Here is a 20,157-nt window from a genome sequence, read left to right on the forward strand (position 1 = left end):
GTCGGTGAGCCTTGGCGTGCGGGTGTTTGCGCTAGCGGCGCATGGCGCGTGTGAGGTTGTGGAGGTGCTGTAGAGAGGCACGAGCTTCGAGGCGGACGTGGTCCCAGGCGCAGGCGCTGTGCTTGTGGGCGTGGAGGAAGAGGTGGATGTCCCTGAAGTACTTGTTGATGGCGAGCAGCGGGTTGCGTGGTCCTTTGAAGGGCGTGGCCTTGTCGGCGAGGCATTGCTCCAGGTGGTGGATGTGGTGCTGCAGCTTGTTGAGGAGGTGGTTGCGAGCCTGGCTGGGCCAGTGCTGACGGGTGCCGTTGGAGCTGAGGGTGTGGAAGAGGTGCTGCAGGATGCGGAGGGCGGTGGCGGCGGCTTGCTGCGGCTGGAGGTTGTTGTGGAGCAGGGTGTCGGGGAAGAAGGGCGGCTCTTGGAGGTGGCAGGGCTGTGTGTGGCTGGCAGCCATGTCCTGCAGGAGGCGGAGAGCGTCGCCGGGGAAGGTGTCCTCGTGCGTCCACAGGTGTTGGCAGGCCAGGCTGGGGGCCAGAGCGGCGAGGAGGAGCAGGAGCGCCGGGGCGGCGTGCGGCAGGCGTGGCCGTGTGGCTGTGGGCGCAGCCATGGTGGCTCTGTGGCTGCTGTCGGGTGGTGCGGCGCAGGAGGAGCCTGCCGAGGCTGGCTGGTGCTTGGGGTGCTGCTGGTGGCTGTGCTTGGGGTGCCGCCGGGTGCGCGGCTTTGTATGCAAGGCAGCTTTCCCTTCATCGCTTTCCGATTGCCGGCAGTTTCCGCCCGTGGTTTCCAGTCTCTGCTGGTGGCTCTGGTGGTTTTGGGGAAGGGTTTTGTTGGGGTCTCCGTGGTTGGGGATTGTGGTGGCAGCGAAATTGCTGCCACCATTGCGGTGTGCCGGGCTTGCGAAAGCTCAGGCTCAGAGGCCTCGGTGTCAGGCGTGCTGGAGAGGCGTCTTGGCTGTTCCCTTTCACCTGCCGGGCCAGCTGCACGGTCTGTGCTGTGCAACCGGGTCTGTCTTTGTGCCCCAAGCATTGTTTCCACCTGCAAAGGCCTGCTGCTGCCTGTGGTCACTTTTCCTTTCACTTTGTGGCTTGCCTTTATTTTCATCTTAGCCCCTGTTTTCCTTTTGTGGTTGCAAGGGATGTGCGGTGATGTCAGCGGGCGGGAGCTGGCGTTTCCCCTCCTGCGGTGAATGCCCAGAGGCAGTGTTCGAGGGGCTGGCCGTGCACGTGGGCCTTGGAGGCCTGAGTGTGCCCTTTCCCTTGCACGGAGGCAGGCGCTGCACCTGCTGCTTTTTTTGGGAGGAGCCAGCAACAAGGCAAGGGAGAAAGGCTCAGCGAAGAAGTCGGCCAAAGGGAAGGGCTTTGCTCTTACTGTCCTGCTTGCTCCGATGGCTGTGGCCCTGGAGCACGGGTGTGCTTTGGAGAGCCACGCCCTGGCGGATGAGGCGGCCGGAGGGAAAAGAGGAGCGTCCCCCATGAAAGAAATGGTGTTGTGTTTTGGCATTGCCAGAGCCCTTGGCTGCAACGGTGTGTCCTGTTCAGGGCTCCTTGGGCTGTGACAGGTGTGGCGTTTTTGGAGGGGATGGCTCTGAAGGTGCACACCGGGGTGCAGAGGACGTCCCTTGTGAGCAAGGCTGAGGGAGCTGGGCTTCTTTGGCTGGAGTAGTGATGGTTTGCCCGTAGTTTCAGATGCCTTTCCAAAAGGGCGCAAAATCTGGCCATCGGTGAAGAGGAATTTGGGGTGTGCAGAGATCTGCAACGGGACGATCAGCCTGGCCTCGTGGAGAAACGGTGGGATTGTTGCTCGGAGCGGCTCATGGGAAGTGAAGGTTCTAGACTTTTGGGGCAAAGAGCCTGTGGAGACGAGTGGCTGTTTGTAGCCTTGAGGGTCTCAGGGATCTGCAGGCGCGCTGCCCAAGTGGCGCAAGGCAAGTGCCGGGAGCCCTGCCTGAAGAATGGAGATGCCCAGGCCACCGTAGGAGAGGGCCAAGTTTGAGACCATCTTAGCAAGCCGAATGCGTACGGGTCGATGGCAGGTGAAGAGGTTCATGCGTGAGTCCTGAGGGAACTTTCAGATGGAGTTGCTAGGCCAGTGTGGATGGCTTTTGAAGCCTGGTGTCTGTCAGTTGGAGTTGCCAAGAAATGGTAGAAGGGAAAGACAAGCCCCGTTTTGAGAAAGGGAAAAGCGGAAAGGTGTGGGAACTACGGAGCATTCAGGCTGAGCTCCGTGTCAGGCAAGAAGATGAGGCTGCCTCTCCCGGGGACTAGGCCAAGGCCGATAGAGAGCAAAAAGGTGATTGGTACCAGGGAGCATGGCATTCCAAAGTGCAAAATAGCCATTCCTGGTGGTTTTTTGGCGCTGTTCTGCGGCTGGGGCTCCACAGCAGTGGTGGATAGGGGCAGGCTAGGCGACCTTGTGTGCCTGGCTTTGTGCAAAGTGCTTGACAGTGTCCTGTGGCCGCATTTCTCTTGACAAGAGAATCAAGGCACAGCTTCTCAAGGATATTTTCTGGGAAATGCAGAGATGCAACCTCCAAGAAAGAAAAAAACAACAGTTATCCCAATTGCTGCGCCTTTCTTTGTGCAGGAGTGGGAATTGGTCATTGGATTCTGCTGGGAGTGTTTTGTTTTCTGGACCAATCTCTGCAAGCTGTGTCTTGCTGGTCAGAAGACAGTCCCAAGATGCGTTTGAGTTGAGTGCTTGTGCAGTTTCAGTTTAGATGTAGTGGAATCTATTGGAATATAGCATAAAACAATAGAGTATAATAAAGTAATTAATTAGCCCTCGTCTATCGAGGGAGTCCTCCTTGTCATTTCTTCCTGCACGTCGGGGGCCGTGCTTTTACTGTAGTGTCCTGCATGGCATCGTTGCCTGTGAGTCAGAGCGGCATGGATTGGAGGGATGGGGCACGGAGTGGATAAAGCCGATGAGGTGCAGCGGTGCTCTCCAGCCTTCGTGTGTTTTGCTCAGTGTGCTTCCGTGGTGTTGGCCAAAACCACGGTGGCAGTGTTTTTGCACAGGGGCTGCTGCAGGATGCTGCTTGGGCAGGTGCCATTGAGGAGAGTGGCCGGGGGCCGTGTGGAGCAGGGCTTGGAGTAGGTGCTCGGGGGAGATGGCTTTCCCCTGGCGCAAAGAGTGGTTGCAGTGCTAGAGAGAGGAGAGGCGGTGGCAAGGGTTTTGTCACAGGTCTTTATTTCCAGTGTCATAAATAAGGGAAGAGGTAGAAAAATAAGTACCTGACTAAATAGATAAATAGATAAATAAATAAATAAATACGTCAATAAATAGGTAGAGAAAGTCCTTGGTCCATCTCAGTGGGAGCGGCCGAATGGCTGGAGATGCAGTGATTGAAGGCTGCGGGTGCCGTGCGGTTGTCGCAGGCCTGTCTCTAGGTCCCGGGGCAGAGGAGGCGTGGGCTTGGAGGTGGCTTTGGGGCGTCGGTGAGCCTTGGCGTGCGGGTGTTTGCGCTAGCGGCGCATGGCGCGTGTGAGGTTGTGGAGGTGCTGTAGAGAGGCACGAGCTTCGAGGCGGACGTGGTCCCAGGCGCAGGCGCTGTGCTTGTGGGCGTGGAGGAAGAGGTGGATGTCCCTGAAGTACTTGTTGATGGCGAGCAGCGGGTTGCGTGGTCCTTTGAAGGGCGTGGCCTTGTCGGCGAGGCATTGCTCCAGGTGGTGGATGTGGTGCTGCAGCTTGTTGAGGAGGTGGTTGCGAGCCTGGCTGGGCCAGTGCTGACGGGTGCCGTTGGAGCTGAGGGTGTGGAAGAGGTGCTGCAGGATGCGGAGGGCGGTGGCGGCGGCTTGCTGCGGCTGGAGGTTGTTGTGGAGCAGGGTGTCGGGGAAGAAGGGCGGCTCTTGGAGGTGGCAGGGCTGTGTGTGGCTGGCAGCCATGTCCTGCAGGAGGCGGAGAGCGTCGCCGGGGAAGGTGTCCTCGTGCGTCCACAGGTGTTGGCAGGCCAGGCTGGGGGCCAGAGCGGCGAGGAGGAGCAGGAGCGCCGGGGCGGCGTGCGGCAGGCGTGGCCGTGTGGCTGTGGGCGCAGCCATGGTGGCTCTGTGGCTGCTGTCGGGTGGTGCGGCGCAGGAGGAGCCTGCCGAGGCTGGCTGGTGCTTGGGGTGCTGCTGGTGGCTGTGCTTGGGGTGCCGCCGGGTGCGCGGCTTTGTATGCAAGGCAGCTTTCCCTTCATCGCTTTCCGATTGCCGGCAGTTTCCGCCCGTGGTTTCCAGTCTCTGCTGGTGGCTCTGGTGGTTTTGGGGAAGGGTTTTGTTGGGGTCTCCGTGGTTGGGGATTGTGGTGGCAGCGAAATTGCTGCCACCATTGCGGTGTGCCGGGCTTGCGAAAGCTCAGGCTCAGAGGCCTCGGTGTCAGGCGTGCTGGAGAGGCGTCTTGGCTGTTCCCTTTCACCTGCCGGGCCAGCTGCACGGTCTGTGCTGTGCAACCGGGTCTGTCTTTGTGCCCCAAGCATTGTTTCCACCTGCAAAGGCCTGCTGCTGCCTGTGGTCACTTTTCCTTTCACTTTGTGGCTTGCCTTTATTTTCATCTTAGCCCCTGTTTTCCTTTTGTGGTTGCAAGGGATGTGCGGTGATGTCAGCGGGCGGGAGCTGGCGTTTCCCCTCCTGCGGTGAATGCCCAGAGGCGGTGTTCGAGGGGCTGGCCGTGCACGTGGGCCTTGGAGGCCTGAGTGTGCCCTTTCCCTTGCACGGAGGCAGGCGCTGCACCTGCTGCTTTTTTTGGGAGGAGCCAGCAACAAGGCAAGGGAGAAAGGCTCAGCGAAGAAGTCGGCCAAAGGGAAGGGCTTTGCTCTTACTGTCCTGCTTGCTCCGATGGCTGTGGCCCTGGAGCACGGGTGTGCTTTGGAGAGCCACGCCCTGGCGGATGAGGCGGCCGGAGGGAAAAGAGGAGCGTCCCCCATGAAAGAAATGGTGTTGTGTTTTGGCATTGCCAGAGCCCTTGGCTGCAACGGTGTGTCCTGTTCAGGGCTCCTTGGGCTGTGACAGGTGTGGCGTTTTTGGAGGGGATGGCTCTGAAGGTGCACACCGGGGTGCAGAGGACGTCCCTTGTGAGCAAGGCTGAGGGAGCTGGGCTTCTTTGGCTGGAGTAGTGATGGTTTGCCCGTAGTTTCAGATGCCTTTCCAAAAGGGCGCAAAATCTGGCCATCGGTGAAGAGGAATTTGGGGTGTGCAGAGATCTGCAAGGGGACGATCAGCCTGGCCTCGTGGAGAAACGGTGGGATTGTTGCTCGGAGCGGCTCATGGGAAGTGAAGGTTCTAGACTTTTGGGGCAAAGAGCCTGTGGAGACGAGTGGCTGTTTGTAGCCTTGAGGGTCTCAGGGATCTGCAGGCGCGCTGCCCAAGTGGCGCAAGGCAAGTGCCGGGAGCCCTGCCTGAAGAATGGAGATGCCCAGGCCACCGTAGGAGAGGGCCAAGTTTGAGACCATCTTAGCAAGCCGAATGCGTACGGGTCGATGGCAGGTGAAGAGGTTCATGCGTGAGTCCTGAGGGAACTTTCAGATGGAGTTGCTAGGCCAGTGTGGATGGCTTTTGAAGCCTGGTGTCTGTCAGTTGGAGTTGCCAAGAAATGGTAGAAGGGAAAGACAAGCCCCGTTTTGAGAAAGGGAAAAGCGGAAAGGTGTGGGAACTACGGAGCATTCAGGCTGAGCTCCGTGTCAGGCAAGAAGATGAGGCTGCCTCTCCCGGGGACTAGGCCAAGGCCGATAGAGAGCAAAGAGGTGATTGGTACCAGGGAGCATGGCATTCCAAAGTGCAAAATAGCCATTCCTGGTGGTTTTTTGGCGCTGTTCTGCGGCTGGGGCTCCACAGCAGTGGTGGATAGGGGCAGGCTAGGCGACCTTGTGTGCCTGGCTTTGTGCAAAGTGCTTGACAGTGTCCTGTGGCCGCATTTCTCTTGACAAGAGAATCAAGGCACAGCTTCTCAAGGATATTTTCTGGGAAATGCAGAGATGCAACCTCCAAGAAAGAAAAAAACAACAGTTATCCCAATTGCTGCGCCTTTCTTTGTGCAGGAGTGGGAATTGGTCATTGGATTCTGCTGGGAGTGTTTTGTTTTCTGGACCAATCTCTGCAAGCTGTGTCTTGCTGGTCAGAAGACAGTCCCAAGATGCGTTTGAGTTGAGTGCTTGTGCAGTTTCAGTTTAGATGTAGTGGAATCTATTGGAATATAGCATAAAACAATAGAGTATAATAAAGTAATTAATTAGCCCTCGTCTATCGAGGGAGTCCTCCTTGTCATTTCTTCCTGCACGTCGGGGGCCGTGCTTTTACTGTAGTGTCCTGCATGGCATCGTTGCCTGTGAGTCAGAGCGGCATGGATTGGAGGGATGGGGCACGGAGTGGATAAAGCCGATGAGGTGCAGCGGTGCTCTCCAGCCTTCGTGTGTTTTGCTCAGTGTGCTTCCGTGGTGTTGGCCAAAACCACGGTGGCAGTGTTTTTGCACAGGGGCTGCTGCAGGATGCTGCTTGGGCAGGTGCCATTGAGGAGAGTGGACGGGGGCCGTGTGGAGCAGGGCTTGGAGTAGGTGCTCGGGGGAGATGGCTTTCCCCTGGCGCAAAGAGTGGTTGCAGTGCTAGAGAGAGGAGAGGCGGGTGGCAAGGGTTTTGTCACAGGTCTTTATTTCCAGTGTCATAAATAAGGGAAGAGGTAGAAAAATAAGTACCTGACTAAATAGATAAATAGATAAATAAATAAATAAATACGTCAATAAATAGGTAGAGAAAGTCCTTGGTCCATCTCAGTGGGAGCGGCCGAATGGCTGGAGATGCAGTGATTGAAGGCTGCGGGTGCCGTGCGGTTGTCGCAGGCCTGTCTCTAGGTCCCGGGGCAGAGGAGGCGTGGGCTTGGAGGTGGCTTTGGGGGCGTCGGTGAGCCTTGGCGTGCGGGTGTTTGCGCTAGCGGCGCATGGCGCGTGTGAGGTTGTGGAGGTGCTGTAGAGAGGCACGAGCTTCGAGGCGGACGTGGTCCCAGGCGCAGGCGCTGTGCTTGTGGGCGTGGAGGAAGAGGTGGATGTCCCTGAAGTACTTGTTGATGGCGAGCAGCGGGTTGCGTGGTCCTTTGAAGGGCGTGGCCTTGTCGGCGAGGCATTGCTCCAGGTGGTGGATGTGGTGCTGCAGCTTGTTGAGGAGGTGGTTGCGAGCCTGGCTGGGCCAGCTGACGGGTGCCGTTGGAGCTGAGGGTGTGGAAGAGGTGCTGCAGGATGCGGAGGGCGGTGGCGGCGGCTTGCTGCGGCTGGAGGTTGTTGTGGAGCAGGGTGTCGGGGAAGAAGGGCGGCTCTTGGAGGTGGCAGGGCTGTGTGTGGCTGGCAGCCATGTCCTGCAGGAGGCGGAGAGCGTCGCCGGGGAAGGTGTCCTCGTGCGTCCACAGGTGTTGGCAGGCCAGGCTGGGGGCCAGAGCGGCGAGGAGGAGCAGGAGCGCCGGGGCGGCGTGCGGCAGGCGTGGCCGTGTGGCTGTGGGCGCAGCCATGGTGGCTCTGTGGCTGCTGTCGGGTGGTGCGGCGCAGGAGGAGCCTGCCGAGGCTGGCTGGTGCTTGGGGTGCTGCTGGTGGCTGTGCTTGGGGTGCCGCCGGGTGCGCGGCTTTGTATGCAAGGCAGCTTTCCCTTCATCGCTTTCCGATTGCCGGCAGTTTCCGCCCGTGGTTTCCAGTCTCTGCTGGTGGCTCTGGTGGTTTTGGGGAAGGGTTTTGTTGGGGTCTCCGTGGTTGGGGATTGTGGTGGCAGCGAAATTGCTGCCACCATTGCGGTGTGCCGGGCTTGCGAAAGCTCAGGCTCAGAGGCCTCGGTGTCAGGCGTGCTGGAGAGGCGTCTTGGCTGTTCCCTTTCACCTGCCGGGCCAGCTGCACGGTCTGTGCTGTGCAACCGGGTCTGTCTTTGTGCCCCAAGCATTGTTTCCACCTGCAAAGGCCTGCTGCTGCCTGTGGTCACTTTTCCTTTCACTTTGTGGCTTGCCTTTATTTTCATCTTAGCCCCTGTTTTCCTTTTGTGGTTGCAAGGGATGTGCGGTGATGTCAGCGGGCGGGAGCTGGCGTTTCCCCTCCTGCGGTGAATGCCCAGAGGCGGTGTTCGAGGGGCTGGCCGTGCACGTGGGCCTTGGAGGCCTGAGTGTGCCCTTTCCCTTGCACGGAGGCAGGCGCTGCACCTGCTGCTTTTTTTGGGAGGAGCCAGCAACAAGGCAAGGGAGAAAGGCTCAGCGAAGAAGTCGGCCAAAGGGAAGGGCTTTGCTCTTACTGTCCTGCTTGCTCCGATGGCTGTGGCCCTGGAGCACGGGTGTGCGTTGGAGAGCCACGCCCTGGCGGATGAGGCGGCCGGAGGGAAAAGAGGAGCGTCCCCCATGAAAGAAATGGTGTTGTGTTTTGGCATTGCCAGAGCCCTTGGCTGCAACGGTGTGTCCTGTTCAGGGCTCCTTGGGCTGTGACAGGTGTGGCGTTTTTGGAGGGGATGGCTCTGAAGGTGCACAGCGGGGTGCAGAGGACGTCCCTTGTGAGCAAGGCTGAGGGAGCTGGGCTTCTTTGGCTGGAGTAGTGATGGTTTGCCCGTAGTTTCAGATGCCTTTCCAAAAGGGCGCAAAATCTGGCCATCGGTGAAGAGGAATTTGGGGTGTGCAGAGATCTGCAAGGGGACGATCAGCCTGGCCTCGTGGAGAAACGGTGAGATTGTTGCTCGGAGCGGCTCATGGGAAGTGAAGGTTCTAGACTTTTGGGGCAAAGAGCCTGTGGAGACGAGTGGCTGTTTGTAGCCTTGAGGGTCTCAGGGATCTGCAGGCGCGCTGCCCAAGTGGCGCAAGGCAAGTGCCGGGAGCCCTGCCTGAAGAATGGAGATGCCCAGGCCACCGTAGGAGAGGGCCAAGTTTGAGACCATCTTAGCAAGCCGAATGCGTACGGGTCGATGGCAGGTGAAGAGGTTCATGCGTGAGTCCCGAGGGAACTTTCAGATGGAGTTGCTAGGCCAGTGTGGATGGCTTTTGAAGCCTGGTGTCTGTCAGTTGGAGTTGCCAAGAAGTGGTAGAAGGGAAAGACAAGCCCCGTTTTGAGAAAGGGAAAAGCGGAAAGGTGCGGGAACTACGGAGCATTCAGGCTGAGCTCCGTGTCAGGCAAGAAGATGAGGCTGCCTCTCCCGGGGACTAGGCCAAGGCCGATAGAGAGCAAAGAGGTGATTGGTACCAGGGAGCATGGCATTCCAAAGTGCAAAATAGCCATTCCTGGTGGTTTTTTGGCGCTGTTCTGCGGCTGGGGCTCCACAGCAGTGGTGGATAGGGGCAGGCTAGGCGACCTTGTGTGCCTGGCTTTGTGCAAAGTGCTTGACAGTGTCCTGTGGCCGCATTTCTCTTGACAAGAGAATCAAGGCACAGCTTCTCAAGGATATTTTCTGGGAAATGCAGAGATGCAACCTCCAAGAAAGAAAAAAACAACAGTTATCCCAATTGCTGCGCCTTTCTTTGTGCAGGAGTGGGAATTGGTCATTGGATTCTGCTGGGAGTGTTTTGTTTTCTGGACCAATCTCTGCAAGCTGTGTCTTGCTGGTCAGAAGACAGTCCCAAGATGCGTTTGAGTTGAGTGCTTGTGCAGTTTCAGTTTAGATGTAGTGGAATCTATTGGAATATAGCATAAAACAATAGAGTATAATAAAGTAATTAATTAACCCTCGTCTATCGGGGGAGTCCTCCTTGTCATTTCTTCCTGCACGTCGGGGGCCGTGCTTTTACTGTAGTGTCCTGCATGGCATCGTTGCCTGTGAGTCAGAGCGGCATGGATTGGACGGATGGGGCACGGAGTGGATAAAGCCGATGAGGTGCAGCGGTGCTCTCCAGCCTTCGTGTGTTTTGCTCAGTGTGCTTCCGTGGTGTTGGCCAAAACCACGGTGGCAGTGTTTTTGCACAGGGGCTGCTGCAGGATGCTGCTTGGGCAGGTGCCATTGAGGAGAGTGGCCGGGGGCCGTGTGGAGCAGGGCTTGGAGTAGGTGCTCGGGGGAGATGGCTTTCCCCTGGCGCAAAGAGTGGTTGCAGTGCTAGAGAGAGGAGAGGCGGTGGCAAGGGTTTTGTCACAGGTCTTTATTTCCAGTGTCATAAATAAGGGAAGAGGTAGAAAAATAAGTACCTGACTAAATAGATAAATAGATAAATAAATAAATAAATACGTCAATAAATAGGTAGAGAAAGTCCTTGGTCCATCTCAGTGGGAGCGGCCGAATGGCTGGAGATGCAGTGATTGAAGGCTGCGGGTGCCGTGCGGTTGTCGCAGGCCTGTCTCTAGGTCCCGGGGCAGAGGAGGCGTGGGCTTGGAGGTGGCTTTGGGGCGTCGGTGAGCCTTGGCGTGCGGGTGTTTGCGCTAGCGGCGCATGGCGCGTGTGAGGTTGTGGAGGTGCTGTAGAGAGGCACGAGCTTCGAGGCGGACGTGGTCCCAGGCGCAGGCGCTGTGCTTGTGGGCGTGGAGGAAGAGGTGGATGTCCCTGAAGTACTTGTTGATGGCGAGCAGCGGGTTGCGTGGTCCTTTGAAGGGCGTGGCCTTGTCGGCGAGGCATTGCTCCAGGTGGTGGATGTGGTGCTGCAGCTTGTTGAGGAGGTGGTTGCGAGCCTGGCTGGGCCAGTGCTGACGGGTGCCGTTGGAGCTGAGGGTGTGGAAGAGGTGCTGCAGGATGCGGAGGGCGGTGGCGGCGGCTTGCTGCGGCTGGAGGTTGTTGTGGAGCAGGGTGTCGGGGAAGAAGGGCGGCTCTTGGAGGTGGCAGGGCTGTGTGTGGCTGGCAGCCATGTCCTGCAGGAGGCGGAGAGCGTCGCCGGGGAAGGTGTCCTCGTGCGTCCACAGGTGTTGGCAGGCCAGGCTGGGGGCCAGAGCGGCGAGGAGGAGCAGGAGCGCCGGGGCGGCGTGCGGCAGGCGTGGCCGTGTGGCTGTGGGCGCAGCCATGGTGGCTCTGTGGCTGCTGTCGGGTGGTGCGGCGCAGGAGGAGCCTGCCGAGGCTGGCTGGTGCTTGGGGTGCTGCTGGTGGCTGTGCTTGGGGTGCCGCCGGGTGCGCGGCTTTGTATGCAAGGCAGCTTTCCCTTCATCGCTTTCCGATTGCCGGCAGTTTCCGCCCGTGGTTTCCAGTCTCTGCTGGTGGCTCTGGTGGTTTTGGGGAAGGGTTTTGTTGGGGTCTCCGTGGTTGGGGATTGTGGTGGCAGCGAAATTGCTGCCACCATTGCGGTGTGCCGGGCTTGCGAAAGCTCAGGCTCAGAGGCCTCGGTGTCAGGCGTGCTGGAGAGGCGTCTTGGCTGTTCCCTTTCACCTGCCGGGCCAGCTGCACGGTCTGTGCTGTGCAACCGGGTCTGTCTTTGTGCCCCAAGCATTGTTTCCACCTGCAAAGGCCTGCTGCTGCCTGTGGTCACTTTTCCTTTCACTTTGTGGCTTGCCTTTATTTTCATCTTAGCCCCTGTTTTCCTTTTGTGGTTGCAAGGGATGTGCGGTGATGTCAGCGGGCGGGAGCTGGCGTTTCCCCTCCTGCGGTGAATGCCCAGAGGCAGTGTTCGAGGGGCTGGCCGTGCACGTGGGCCTTGGAGGCCTGAGTGTGCCCTTTCCCTTGCACGGAGGCAGGCGCTGCACCTGCTGCTTTTTTTGGGAGGAGCCAGCAACAAGGCAAGGGAGAAAGGCTCAGCGAAGAAGTCGGCCAAAGGGAAGGGCTTTGCTCTTACTGTCCTGCTTGCTCCGATGGCTGTGGCCCTGGAGCACGGGTGTGCTTTGGAGAGCCACGCCCTGGCGGATGAGGCGGCCGGAGGGAAAAGAGGAGCGTCCCCCATGAAAGAAATGGTGTTGTGTTTTGGCATTGCCAGAGCCCTTGGCTGCAACGGTGTGTCCTGTTCAGGGCTCCTTGGGCTGTGACAGGTGTGGCGTTTTTGGAGGGGATGGCTCTGAAGGTGCACACCGGGGTGCAGAGGACGTCCCTTGTGAGCAAGGCTGAGGGAGCTGGGCTTCTTTGGCTGGAGTAGTGATGGTTTGCCCGTAGTTTCAGATGCCTTTCCAAAAGGGCGCAAAATCTGGCCATCGGTGAAGAGGAATTTGGGGTGTGCAGAGATCTGCAACGGGACGATCAGCCTGGCCTCGTGGAGAAACGGTGGGATTGTTGCTCGGAGCGGCTCATGGGAAGTGAAGGTTCTAGACTTTTGGGGCAAAGAGCCTGTGGAGACGAGTGGCTGTTTGTAGCCTTGAGGGTCTCAGGGATCTGCAGGCGCGCTGCCCAAGTGGCGCAAGGCAAGTGCCGGGAGCCCTGCCTGAAGAATGGAGATGCCCAGGCCACCGTAGGAGAGGGCCAAGTTTGAGACCATCTTAGCAAGCCGAATGCGTACGGGTCGATGGCAGGTGAAGAGGTTCATGCGTGAGTCCTGAGGGAACTTTCAGATGGAGTTGCTAGGCCAGTGTGGATGGCTTTTGAAGCCTGGTGTCTGTCAGTTGGAGTTGCCAAGAAATGGTAGAAGGGAAAGACAAGCCCCGTTTTGAGAAAGGGAAAAGCGGAAAGGTGTGGGAACTACGGAGCATTCAGGCTGAGCTCCGTGTCAGGCAAGAAGATGAGGCTGCCTCTCCCGGGGACTAGGCCAAGGCCGATAGAGAGCAAAAAGGTGATTGGTACCAGGGAGCATGGCATTCCAAAGTGCAAAATAGCCATTCCTGGTGGTTTTTTGGCGCTGTTCTGCGGCTGGGGCTCCACAGCAGTGGTGGATAGGGGCAGGCTAGGCGACCTTGTGTGCCTGGCTTTGTGCAAAGTGCTTGACAGTGTCCTGTGGCCGCATTTCTCTTGACAAGAGAATCAAGGCACAGCTTCTCAAGGATATTTTCTGGGAAATGCAGAGATGCAACCTCCAAGAAAGAAAAAAACAACAGTTATCCCAATTGCTGCGCCTTTCTTTGTGCAGGAGTGGGAATTGGTCATTGGATTCTGCTGGGAGTGTTTTGTTTTCTGGACCAATCTCTGCAAGCTGTGTCTTGCTGGTCAGAAGACAGTCCCAAGATGCGTTTGAGTTGAGTGCTTGTGCAGTTTCAGTTTAGATGTAGTGGAATCTATTGGAATATAGCATAAAACAATAGAGTATAATAAAGTAATTAATTAGCCCTCGTCTATCGAGGGAGTCCTCCTTGTCATTTCTTCCTGCACGTCGGGGGCCGTGCTTTTACTGTAGTGTCCTGCATGGCATCGTTGCCTGTGAGTCAGAGCGGCATGGATTGGAGGGATGGGGCACGGAGTGGATAAAGCCGATGAGGTGCAGCGGTGCTCTCCAGCCTTCGTGTGTTTTGCTCAGTGTGCTTCCGTGGTGTTGGCCAAAACCACGGTGGCAGTGTTTTTGCACAGGGGCTGCTGCAGGATGCTGCTTGGGCAGGTGCCATTGAGGAGAGTGGCCGGGGGCCGTGTGGAGCAGGGCTTGGAGTAGGTGCTCGGGGGAGATGGCTTTCCCCTGGCGCAAAGAGTGGTTGCAGTGCTAGAGAGAGGAGAGGCGGTGGCAAGGGTTTTGTCACAGGTCTTTATTTCCAGTGTCATAAATAAGGGAAGAGGTAGAAAAATAAGTACCTGACTAAATAGATAAATAGATAAATAAATAAATAAATACGTCAATAAATAGGTAGAGAAAGTCCTTGGTCCATCTCAGTGGGAGCGGCCGAATGGCTGGAGATGCAGTGATTGAAGGCTGCGGGTGCCGTGCGGTTGTCGCAGGCCTGTCTCTAGGTCCCGGGGCAGAGGAGGCGTGGGCTTGGAGGTGGCTTTGGGGCGTCGGTGAGCCTTGGCGTGCGGGTGTTTGCGCTAGCGGCGCATGGCGCGTGTGAGGTTGTGGAGGTGCTGTAGAGAGGCACGAGCTTCGAGGCGGACGTGGTCCCAGGCGCAGGCGCTGTGCTTGTGGGCGTGGAGGAAGAGGTGGATGTCCCTGAAGTACTTGTTGATGGCGAGCAGCGGGTTGCGTGGTCCTTTGAAGGGCGTGGCCTTGTCGGCGAGGCATTGCTCCAGGTGGTGGATGTGGTGCTGCAGCTTGTTGAGGAGGTGGTTGCGAGCCTGGCTGGGCCAGTGCTGACGGGTGCCGTTGGAGCTGAGGGTGTGGAAGAGGTGCTGCAGGATGCGGAGGGCGGTGGCGGCGGCTTGCTGCGGCTGGAGGTTGTTGTGGAGCAGGGTGTCGGGGAAGAAGGGCGGCTCTTGGAGGTGGCAGGGCTGTGTGTGGCTGGCAGCCATGTCCTGCAGGAGGCGGAGAGCGTCGCCGGGGAAGGTGTCCTCGTGCGTCCACAGGTGTTGGCAGGCCAGGCTGGGGGCCAGAGCGGCGAGGAGGAGCAGGAGCGCCGGGGCGGCGTGCGGCAGGCGTGGCCGTGTGGCTGTGGGCGCAGCCATGGTGGCTCTGTGGCTGCTGTCGGGTGGTGCGGCGCAGGAGGAGCCTGCCGAGGCTGGCTGGTGCTTGGGGTGCTGCTGGTGGCTGTGCTTGGGGTGCCGCCGGGTGCGCGGCTTTGTATGCAAGGCAGCTTTCCCTTCATCGCTTTCCGATTGCCGGCAGTTTCCGCCCGTGGTTTCCAGTCTCTGCTGGTGGCTCTGGTGGTTTTGGGGAAGGGTTTTGTTGGGGTCTCCGTGGTTGGGGATTGTGGTGGCAGCGAAATTGCTGCCACCATTGCGGTGTGCCGGGCTTGCGAAAGCTCAGGCTCAGAGGCCTCGGTGTCAGGCGTGCTGGAGAGGCGTCTTGGCTGTTCCCTTTCACCTGCCGGGCCAGCTGCACGGTCTGTGCTGTGCAACCGGGTCTGTCTTTGTGCCCCAAGCATTGTTTCCACCTGCAAAGGCCTGCTGCTGCCTGTGGTCACTTTTCCTTTCACTTTGTGGCTTGCCTTTATTTTCATCTTAGCCCCTGTTTTCCTTTTGTGGTTGCAAGGGATGTGCGGTGATGTCAGCGGGCGGGAGCTGGCGTTTCCCCTCCTGCGGTGAATGCCCAGAGGCGGTGTTCGAGGGACTGGCCGTGCACGTGGGCCTTGGAGGCCTGAGTGTGCCCTTTCCCTTGCACGGAGGCAGGCGCTGCACCTGCTGCTTTTTTTGGGAGGAGCCAGCAACAAGGCAAGGGAGAAAGGCTCAGCGAAGAAGTCGGCCAAAGGGAAGGGCTTTGCTCTTACTGTCCTGCTTGCTCCGATGGCTGTGGCCCTGGAGCACGGGTGTGCTTTGGAGAGCCACGCCCTGGCGGATGAGGCGGCCGGAGGGAAAAGAGGAGCGTCCCCCATGAAAGAAATGGTGTTGTGTTTTGGCATTGCCAGAGCCCTTGGCTGCAACGGTGTGTCCTGTTCAGGGCTCCTTGGGCTGTGACAGGTGTGGCGTTTTTGGAGGGGATGGCTCTGAAGGTGCACACCGGGGTGCAGAGGACGTCCCTTGTGAGCAAGGCTGAGGGAGCTGGGCTTCTTTGGCTGGAGTAGTGATGGTTTGCCCGTAGTTTCAGATGCCTTTCCAAAAGGGCGCAAAATCTGGCCATCGGTGAAGAGGAATTTGGGGTGTGCAGAGATCTGCAAGGGGACGATCAGCCTGGCCTCGTGGAGAAACGGTGGGATTGTTGCTCGGAGCGGCTCATGGGAAGTGAAGGTTCTAGACTTTTGGGGCAAAGAGCCTGTGGAGACGAGTGGCTGTTTGTAGCCTTGAGGGTCTCAGGGATCTGCAGGCGCGCTGCCCAAGTGGCGCAAGGCAAGTGCCGGGAGCCCTGCCTGAAGAATGGAGATGCCCAGGCCACCGTAGGAGAGGGCCAAGTTTGAGACCATCTTAGCAAGCCGAATGCGTACGGGTCGATGGCAGGTGAAGAGGTTCATGCGTGAGTCCTGAGGGAACTTTCAGATGGAGTTGCTAGGCCAGTGTGGATGGCTTTTGAAGCCTGGTGTCTGTCAGTTGGAGTTGCCAAGAAATGGTAGAAGGGAAAGACAAGCCCCGTTTTGAGAAAGGGAAAAGCGGAAAGGTGTGGGAACTACGGAGCATTCAGGCTGAGCTCCGTGTCAGGCAAGAAGATGAGGCTGCCTCTCCCGGGGACTAGGCCAAGGCCGATAGAGAGCAAAGAGGTGATTGGTACCAGGGAGCATGGCATTCCAAAGTGCAAAATAGCCATTCCTGGTGGTTTTTTGGCGCTGTTCTGCGGCTGGGGCTCCACAGCAGTGGTGGATAGGGGCAGGCTAGGCGACCTGTGTGCCTGGCTTTGTGCAAAGTGCTTGACAGTGTCCTGTGGCCGCATTTCTCTTGACAAGAGAATCAAGGCACAGCTTCTCAAGGATATTTTCTGGGAAATGCAGAGATGCAACCTCCAAGAAAGAAAAAAACAACAGTTATCCCAATTGCTGCGCCTTTCTTTGTGCAGGAGTGGGAATTGGTCATTGGATTCTGCTGGGAGTGTTTTGTTTTCTGGACCAATCTCTGCAAGCTGTGTCTTGCTGGTCAGAAGACAGTCCCAAGATGCGTTTGAGTTGAGTGCTTGTGCAGTTTCAGTTTAGATGTAGTGGAATCTATTGGAATATAGCATAAAACAATAGAGTATAATAAAGTAATTAATTAGCCCTCGTCTATCGAGGGAGTCCTCCTTGTCATTTCTTCCTGCACGTCGGGGGCCGTGCTTTTACTGTAGTGTCCTGCATGGCATCGTTGCCTGTGAGTCAGAGCGGCATGGATTGGAGGGATGGGGCACGGAGTGGATAAAGCCGATGAGGTGCAGCGGTGCTCTCCAGCCTTCGTGTGTTTTGCTCAGTGTGCTTCCGTGGTGTTGGCCAAAACCACGGTGGCAGTGTTTTTGCACAGGGGCTGCTGCAGGATGCTGCTTGGGCAGGTGCCATTGAGGAGAGTGGACGGGGGCCGTGTGGAGCAGGGCTTGGAGTAGGTGCTCGGGGGAGATGGCTTTCCCCTGGCGCAAAGAGTGGTTGCAGTGCTAGAGAGAGGAGAGGCGGTGGCAAGGGTTTTGTCACAGGTCTTTATTTCCAGTGTCATAAATAAGGGAAGAGGTAGAAAAATAAGTACCTGACTAAATAGATAAATAGATAAATAAATAAATAAATACGTCAATAAATAGGTAGAGAAAGTCCTTGGTCCATCTCAGTGGGAGCGGCCGAATGGCTGGAGATGCAGTGATTGAAGGCTGCGGGTGCCGTGCGGTTGTCGCAGGCCTGTCTCTAGGTCCCGGGGCAGAGGAGGCGTGGGCTTGGAGGTGGCTTTGGGGCGTCGGTGAGCCTTGGCGTGCGGGTGTTTGCGCTAGCGGCGCATGGCGCGTGTGAGGTTGTGGAGGTGCTGTAGAGAGGCACGAGCTTCGAGGCGGACGTGGTCCCAGGCGCAGGCGCTGTGCTTGTGGGCGTGGAGGAAGAGGTGGATGTCCCTGAAGTACTTGTTGATGGCGAGCAGCGGGTTGCGTGGGCCTTTGAAGGGCGTGGCCTTGTCGGCGAGGCATTGCTCCAGGTGGTGGATGTGGTGCTGCAGCTTGTTGAGGAGGTGGTTGCGAGCCTGGCTGGGCCAGTGCTGACGGGTGCCGCTGGAGCTGAGGGTGTGGAAGAGGTGCTGCAGGATGCGGAGGGCGGTGGCGGCGGCTTGCTGCGGCTGGAGGTTGTTGTGGAGCAGGGTGTCGGGGAAGAAGGGCGGCTCTTGGAGGTGGCAGGGCTGTGTGTGGCTGGCAGCCATGTCCTGCAGGAGGCGGAGAGCGTCGCCGGGGAAGGTGTCCTCGTGCGTCCACAGGTGTTGGCAGGCCAGGCTGGGGGCCAGAGCGGCGAGGAGGAGCAGGAGCGCCGGGGCGGCGTGCGGCAGGCGTGGCCGTGTGGCTGTGGGCGCAGCCATGGTGGCTCTGTGGCTGCTGTCGGGTGGTGCGGCGCAGGAGGAGCCTGCCGAGGCTGGCTGGTGCTTGGGGTGCTGCTGGTGGCTGTGCTTGGGGTGCCGCCGGGTGCGCGGCTTTGTATGCAAGGCAGCTTTCCCTTCATCGCTTTCCGATTGCCGGCAGTTTCCGCCCGTGGTTTCCAGTCTCTGCTGGTGGCTCTGGTGGTTTTGGGGAAGGGTTTTGTTGGGGTCTCCGTGGTTGGGGATTGTGGTGGCAGCGAAATTGCTGCCACCATTGCGGTGTGCCGGGCTTGCGAAAGCTCAGGCTCAGAGGCCTCGGTGTCAGGCGTGCTGGAGAGGCGTCTTGGCTGTTCCCTTTCACCTGCCGGGCCAGCTGCACGGTCTGTGCTGTGCAACCGGGTCTGTCTTTGTGCCCCAAGCATTGTTTCCACCTGCAAAGGCCTGCTGCTGCCTGTGGTCACTTTTCCTTTCACTTTGTGGCTTGCCTTTATTTTCATCTTAGCCCCTGTTTTCCTTTTGTGGTTGCAAGGGATGTGCGGTGATGTCAGCGGGCGGGAGCTGGCGTTTCCCCTCCTGCGGTGAATGATTGGTTGAATGCCTGAATCTGATTGATTGCTGATGCTGCAGAGGCGGTGTTCGAGGGGCTGGCCGTGCACGTGGGCCTTGGAGGCCTGAGTGTGCCCTTTCCCTTGCACGGAGGCAGGCGCTGCACCTGCTGCTGTGTTTGGGAGGAGCCAGCAACAAGGCAAGGGAGAAAGGCTCAGCGAAGAAGTCGGCCAAAGGGAAGGGCTTTGCTCTTACTGTCCTGCTTGCTCCGATGGCTGTGGCCCTGGAGCACGGGTGTGCTTTGGAGAGCCACGCCCTGGCGGATGAGGCGGCCGGAGGGAAAAGAGGAGCGTCCCCCATGAAAGAAATGGTGTTGTGTTTTGGCATTGCCAGAGCCCTTGGCTGCAACGGTGTGTCCTGTTCAGGGCTCCTTGGGCTGTGACAGGTGTGGCGTTTTTGGAGGGGATGGCTCTGAAGGTGCACACCGGGGTGCAGAGGACGTCCCTTGTGAGCAAGGCTGAGGGAGCTGGGCTTCTTTGGCTGGAGTAGTGATGGTTTGCCCGTAGTTTCAGATGCCTTTCCAAAAGGGCGCAAAATCTGGCCATCGGTGAAGAGGAATTTGGGGTGTGCAGAGATCTGCAAGGGGACGATCAGCCTGGCCTCGTGGAGAAACGGTGGGATTGTTGCTCGGAGCGGCTCATGGGAAGTGAAGGTTCTAGACTTTTGGGGCAAAGAGCCTGTGGAGACGAGTGGCTGTTTGTAGCCTTGAGGGTCTCAGGGATCTGCAGGCGCGCTGCCCAAGTGGCGCAAGGCAAGTGCCGGGAGCCCTGCCTGAAGAATGGAGATGCCCAGGCCACCGTAGGAGAGGGCCAAGTTTGAGACCATCTTAGCAAGCCGAATGCGTACGGGTCGATGGCAGGTGAAGAGGTTCATGCGTGAGTCCTGAGGGAACTTTCAGATGGAGTTGCTAGGCCAGTGTGGATGGCTTTTGAAGCCTGGTGTCTGTCAGTTGGAGTTGCCAAGAAATGGTAGAAGGGAAAGACAAGCCCCGTTTTGAGAAAGGGAAAAGCGGAAAGGTGTGGGAACTACGGAGCATTCAGGCTGAGCTCCGTGTCAGGCAAGAAGATGAGGCTGCCTCTCCCGGGGACTAGGCCAAGGCCGATAGAGAGCAAAGAGGTGATTGGTACCAGGGAGCATGGCATTCCAAAGTGCAAAATAGCCATTCCTGGTGGTTTTTTGGCGCTGTTCTGCGGCTGGGGCTCCACAGCAGTGGTGGATAGGGGCAGGCTAGGCGACCTTGTGTGCCTGGCTTTGTGCAAAGTGCTTGACAGTGTGCTGTGGCCGCATTTCTCTTGACAAGAGAATCAAGGCACAGCTTCTCAAGGATATTTTCTGGGAAATGCAGAGATGCAACCTCCAAGAAAGAAAAAAACAACAGTTATCCCAATTGCTGCGCCTTTCTTTGTGCAGGAGTGGGAATTGGTCATTGGATTCTGCTGGGAGTGTTTTGTTTTCTGGACCAATCTCTGCAAGCTGTGTCTTGCTGGTCAGAAGACAGTCCCAAGATGCGTTTGAGTTGAGTGCTTGTGCAGTTTCAGTTTAGATGTAGTGGAATCTATTGGAATATAGCATAAAACAATAGAGTATAATAAAGTAATTAATTAGCCCTCGTCTATCGAGGGAGTCCTCCTTGTCATTTCTTCCTGCACGTCGGGGGCCGTGCTTTTACTGTAGTGTCCTGCATGGCATCGTTGCCTGTGAGTCAGAGCGGCATGGATTGGAGGGATGGGGCACGGAGTGGATAAAGCCGATGAGGTGCAGCGGTGCTCTCCAGCCTTCGTGTGTTTTGCTCAGTGTGCTT

At 57.9% G+C, this 20,157-nt stretch overlaps 6 protein-coding genes across 15 annotated transcripts in view; 1 reads left to right on the forward strand and 5 right to left on the reverse strand.

Moving 5' to 3' along the window:
- The window catches only part of UBAP2 (ubiquitin associated protein 2), a 195,880-nt gene that overhangs the window by 122,739 nt on the left and 52,984 nt on the right, over positions 1-20,157 (forward strand). The window lies entirely within an intron of this gene.
- Positions 32-604, reverse strand: LOC132342002 (interferon-like). The gene has a single exon (XM_059874178.1). It carries the CDS (start codon positions 602-604, stop codon positions 32-34), a length of 573 nt encoding a protein of 190 aa, XP_059730161.1.
- LOC132342003 (interferon-like) lies at positions 3,462-4,034 on the reverse strand. Its single transcript, XM_059874179.1, has one exon. It carries the CDS (start codon positions 4,032-4,034, stop codon positions 3,462-3,464), a length of 573 nt encoding a protein of 190 aa, XP_059730162.1.
- On the reverse strand, positions 10,322-10,894 carry LOC132342004 (interferon-like). The gene has a single exon (XM_059874181.1). The coding sequence runs from the start codon at positions 10,892-10,894 to the stop codon at positions 10,322-10,324; it is 573 nt and encodes a 190-aa protein (XP_059730164.1).
- On the reverse strand, positions 13,752-14,324 carry LOC132342005 (interferon-like). The gene has a single exon (XM_059874182.1). The coding sequence runs from the start codon at positions 14,322-14,324 to the stop codon at positions 13,752-13,754; it is 573 nt and encodes a 190-aa protein (XP_059730165.1).
- On the reverse strand, positions 17,181-17,753 carry LOC132342006 (interferon-like). The gene has a single exon (XM_059874183.1). The coding sequence runs from the start codon at positions 17,751-17,753 to the stop codon at positions 17,181-17,183; it is 573 nt and encodes a 190-aa protein (XP_059730166.1).

This window comes from Haemorhous mexicanus, chromosome Z, assembly GCF_027477595.1.
Source record: "Haemorhous mexicanus isolate bHaeMex1 chromosome Z, bHaeMex1.pri, whole genome shotgun sequence".
In the NCBI taxonomy this organism is placed as follows: domain Eukaryota; kingdom Metazoa; phylum Chordata; class Aves; order Passeriformes; family Fringillidae; genus Haemorhous; species Haemorhous mexicanus.

What these genes read in the sequence shown, in the direction of transcription:
- LOC132342006 (XM_059874183.1), bottom strand. Translation starts at nt 17,753, where the DNA reads ATGGCTGCGCCCACAGCCACACGGCCACGCCTGCCGCACGCCGCCCCG.
- LOC132342003 (XM_059874179.1), bottom strand. Translation starts at nt 4,034, where the DNA reads ATGGCTGCGCCCACAGCCACACGGCCACGCCTGCCGCACGCCGCCCCG.
- LOC132342002 (XM_059874178.1), bottom strand. Translation starts at nt 604, where the DNA reads ATGGCTGCGCCCACAGCCACACGGCCACGCCTGCCGCACGCCGCCCCG.
- LOC132342005 (XM_059874182.1), bottom strand. Translation starts at nt 14,324, where the DNA reads ATGGCTGCGCCCACAGCCACACGGCCACGCCTGCCGCACGCCGCCCCG.
- LOC132342004 (XM_059874181.1), bottom strand. Translation starts at nt 10,894, where the DNA reads ATGGCTGCGCCCACAGCCACACGGCCACGCCTGCCGCACGCCGCCCCG.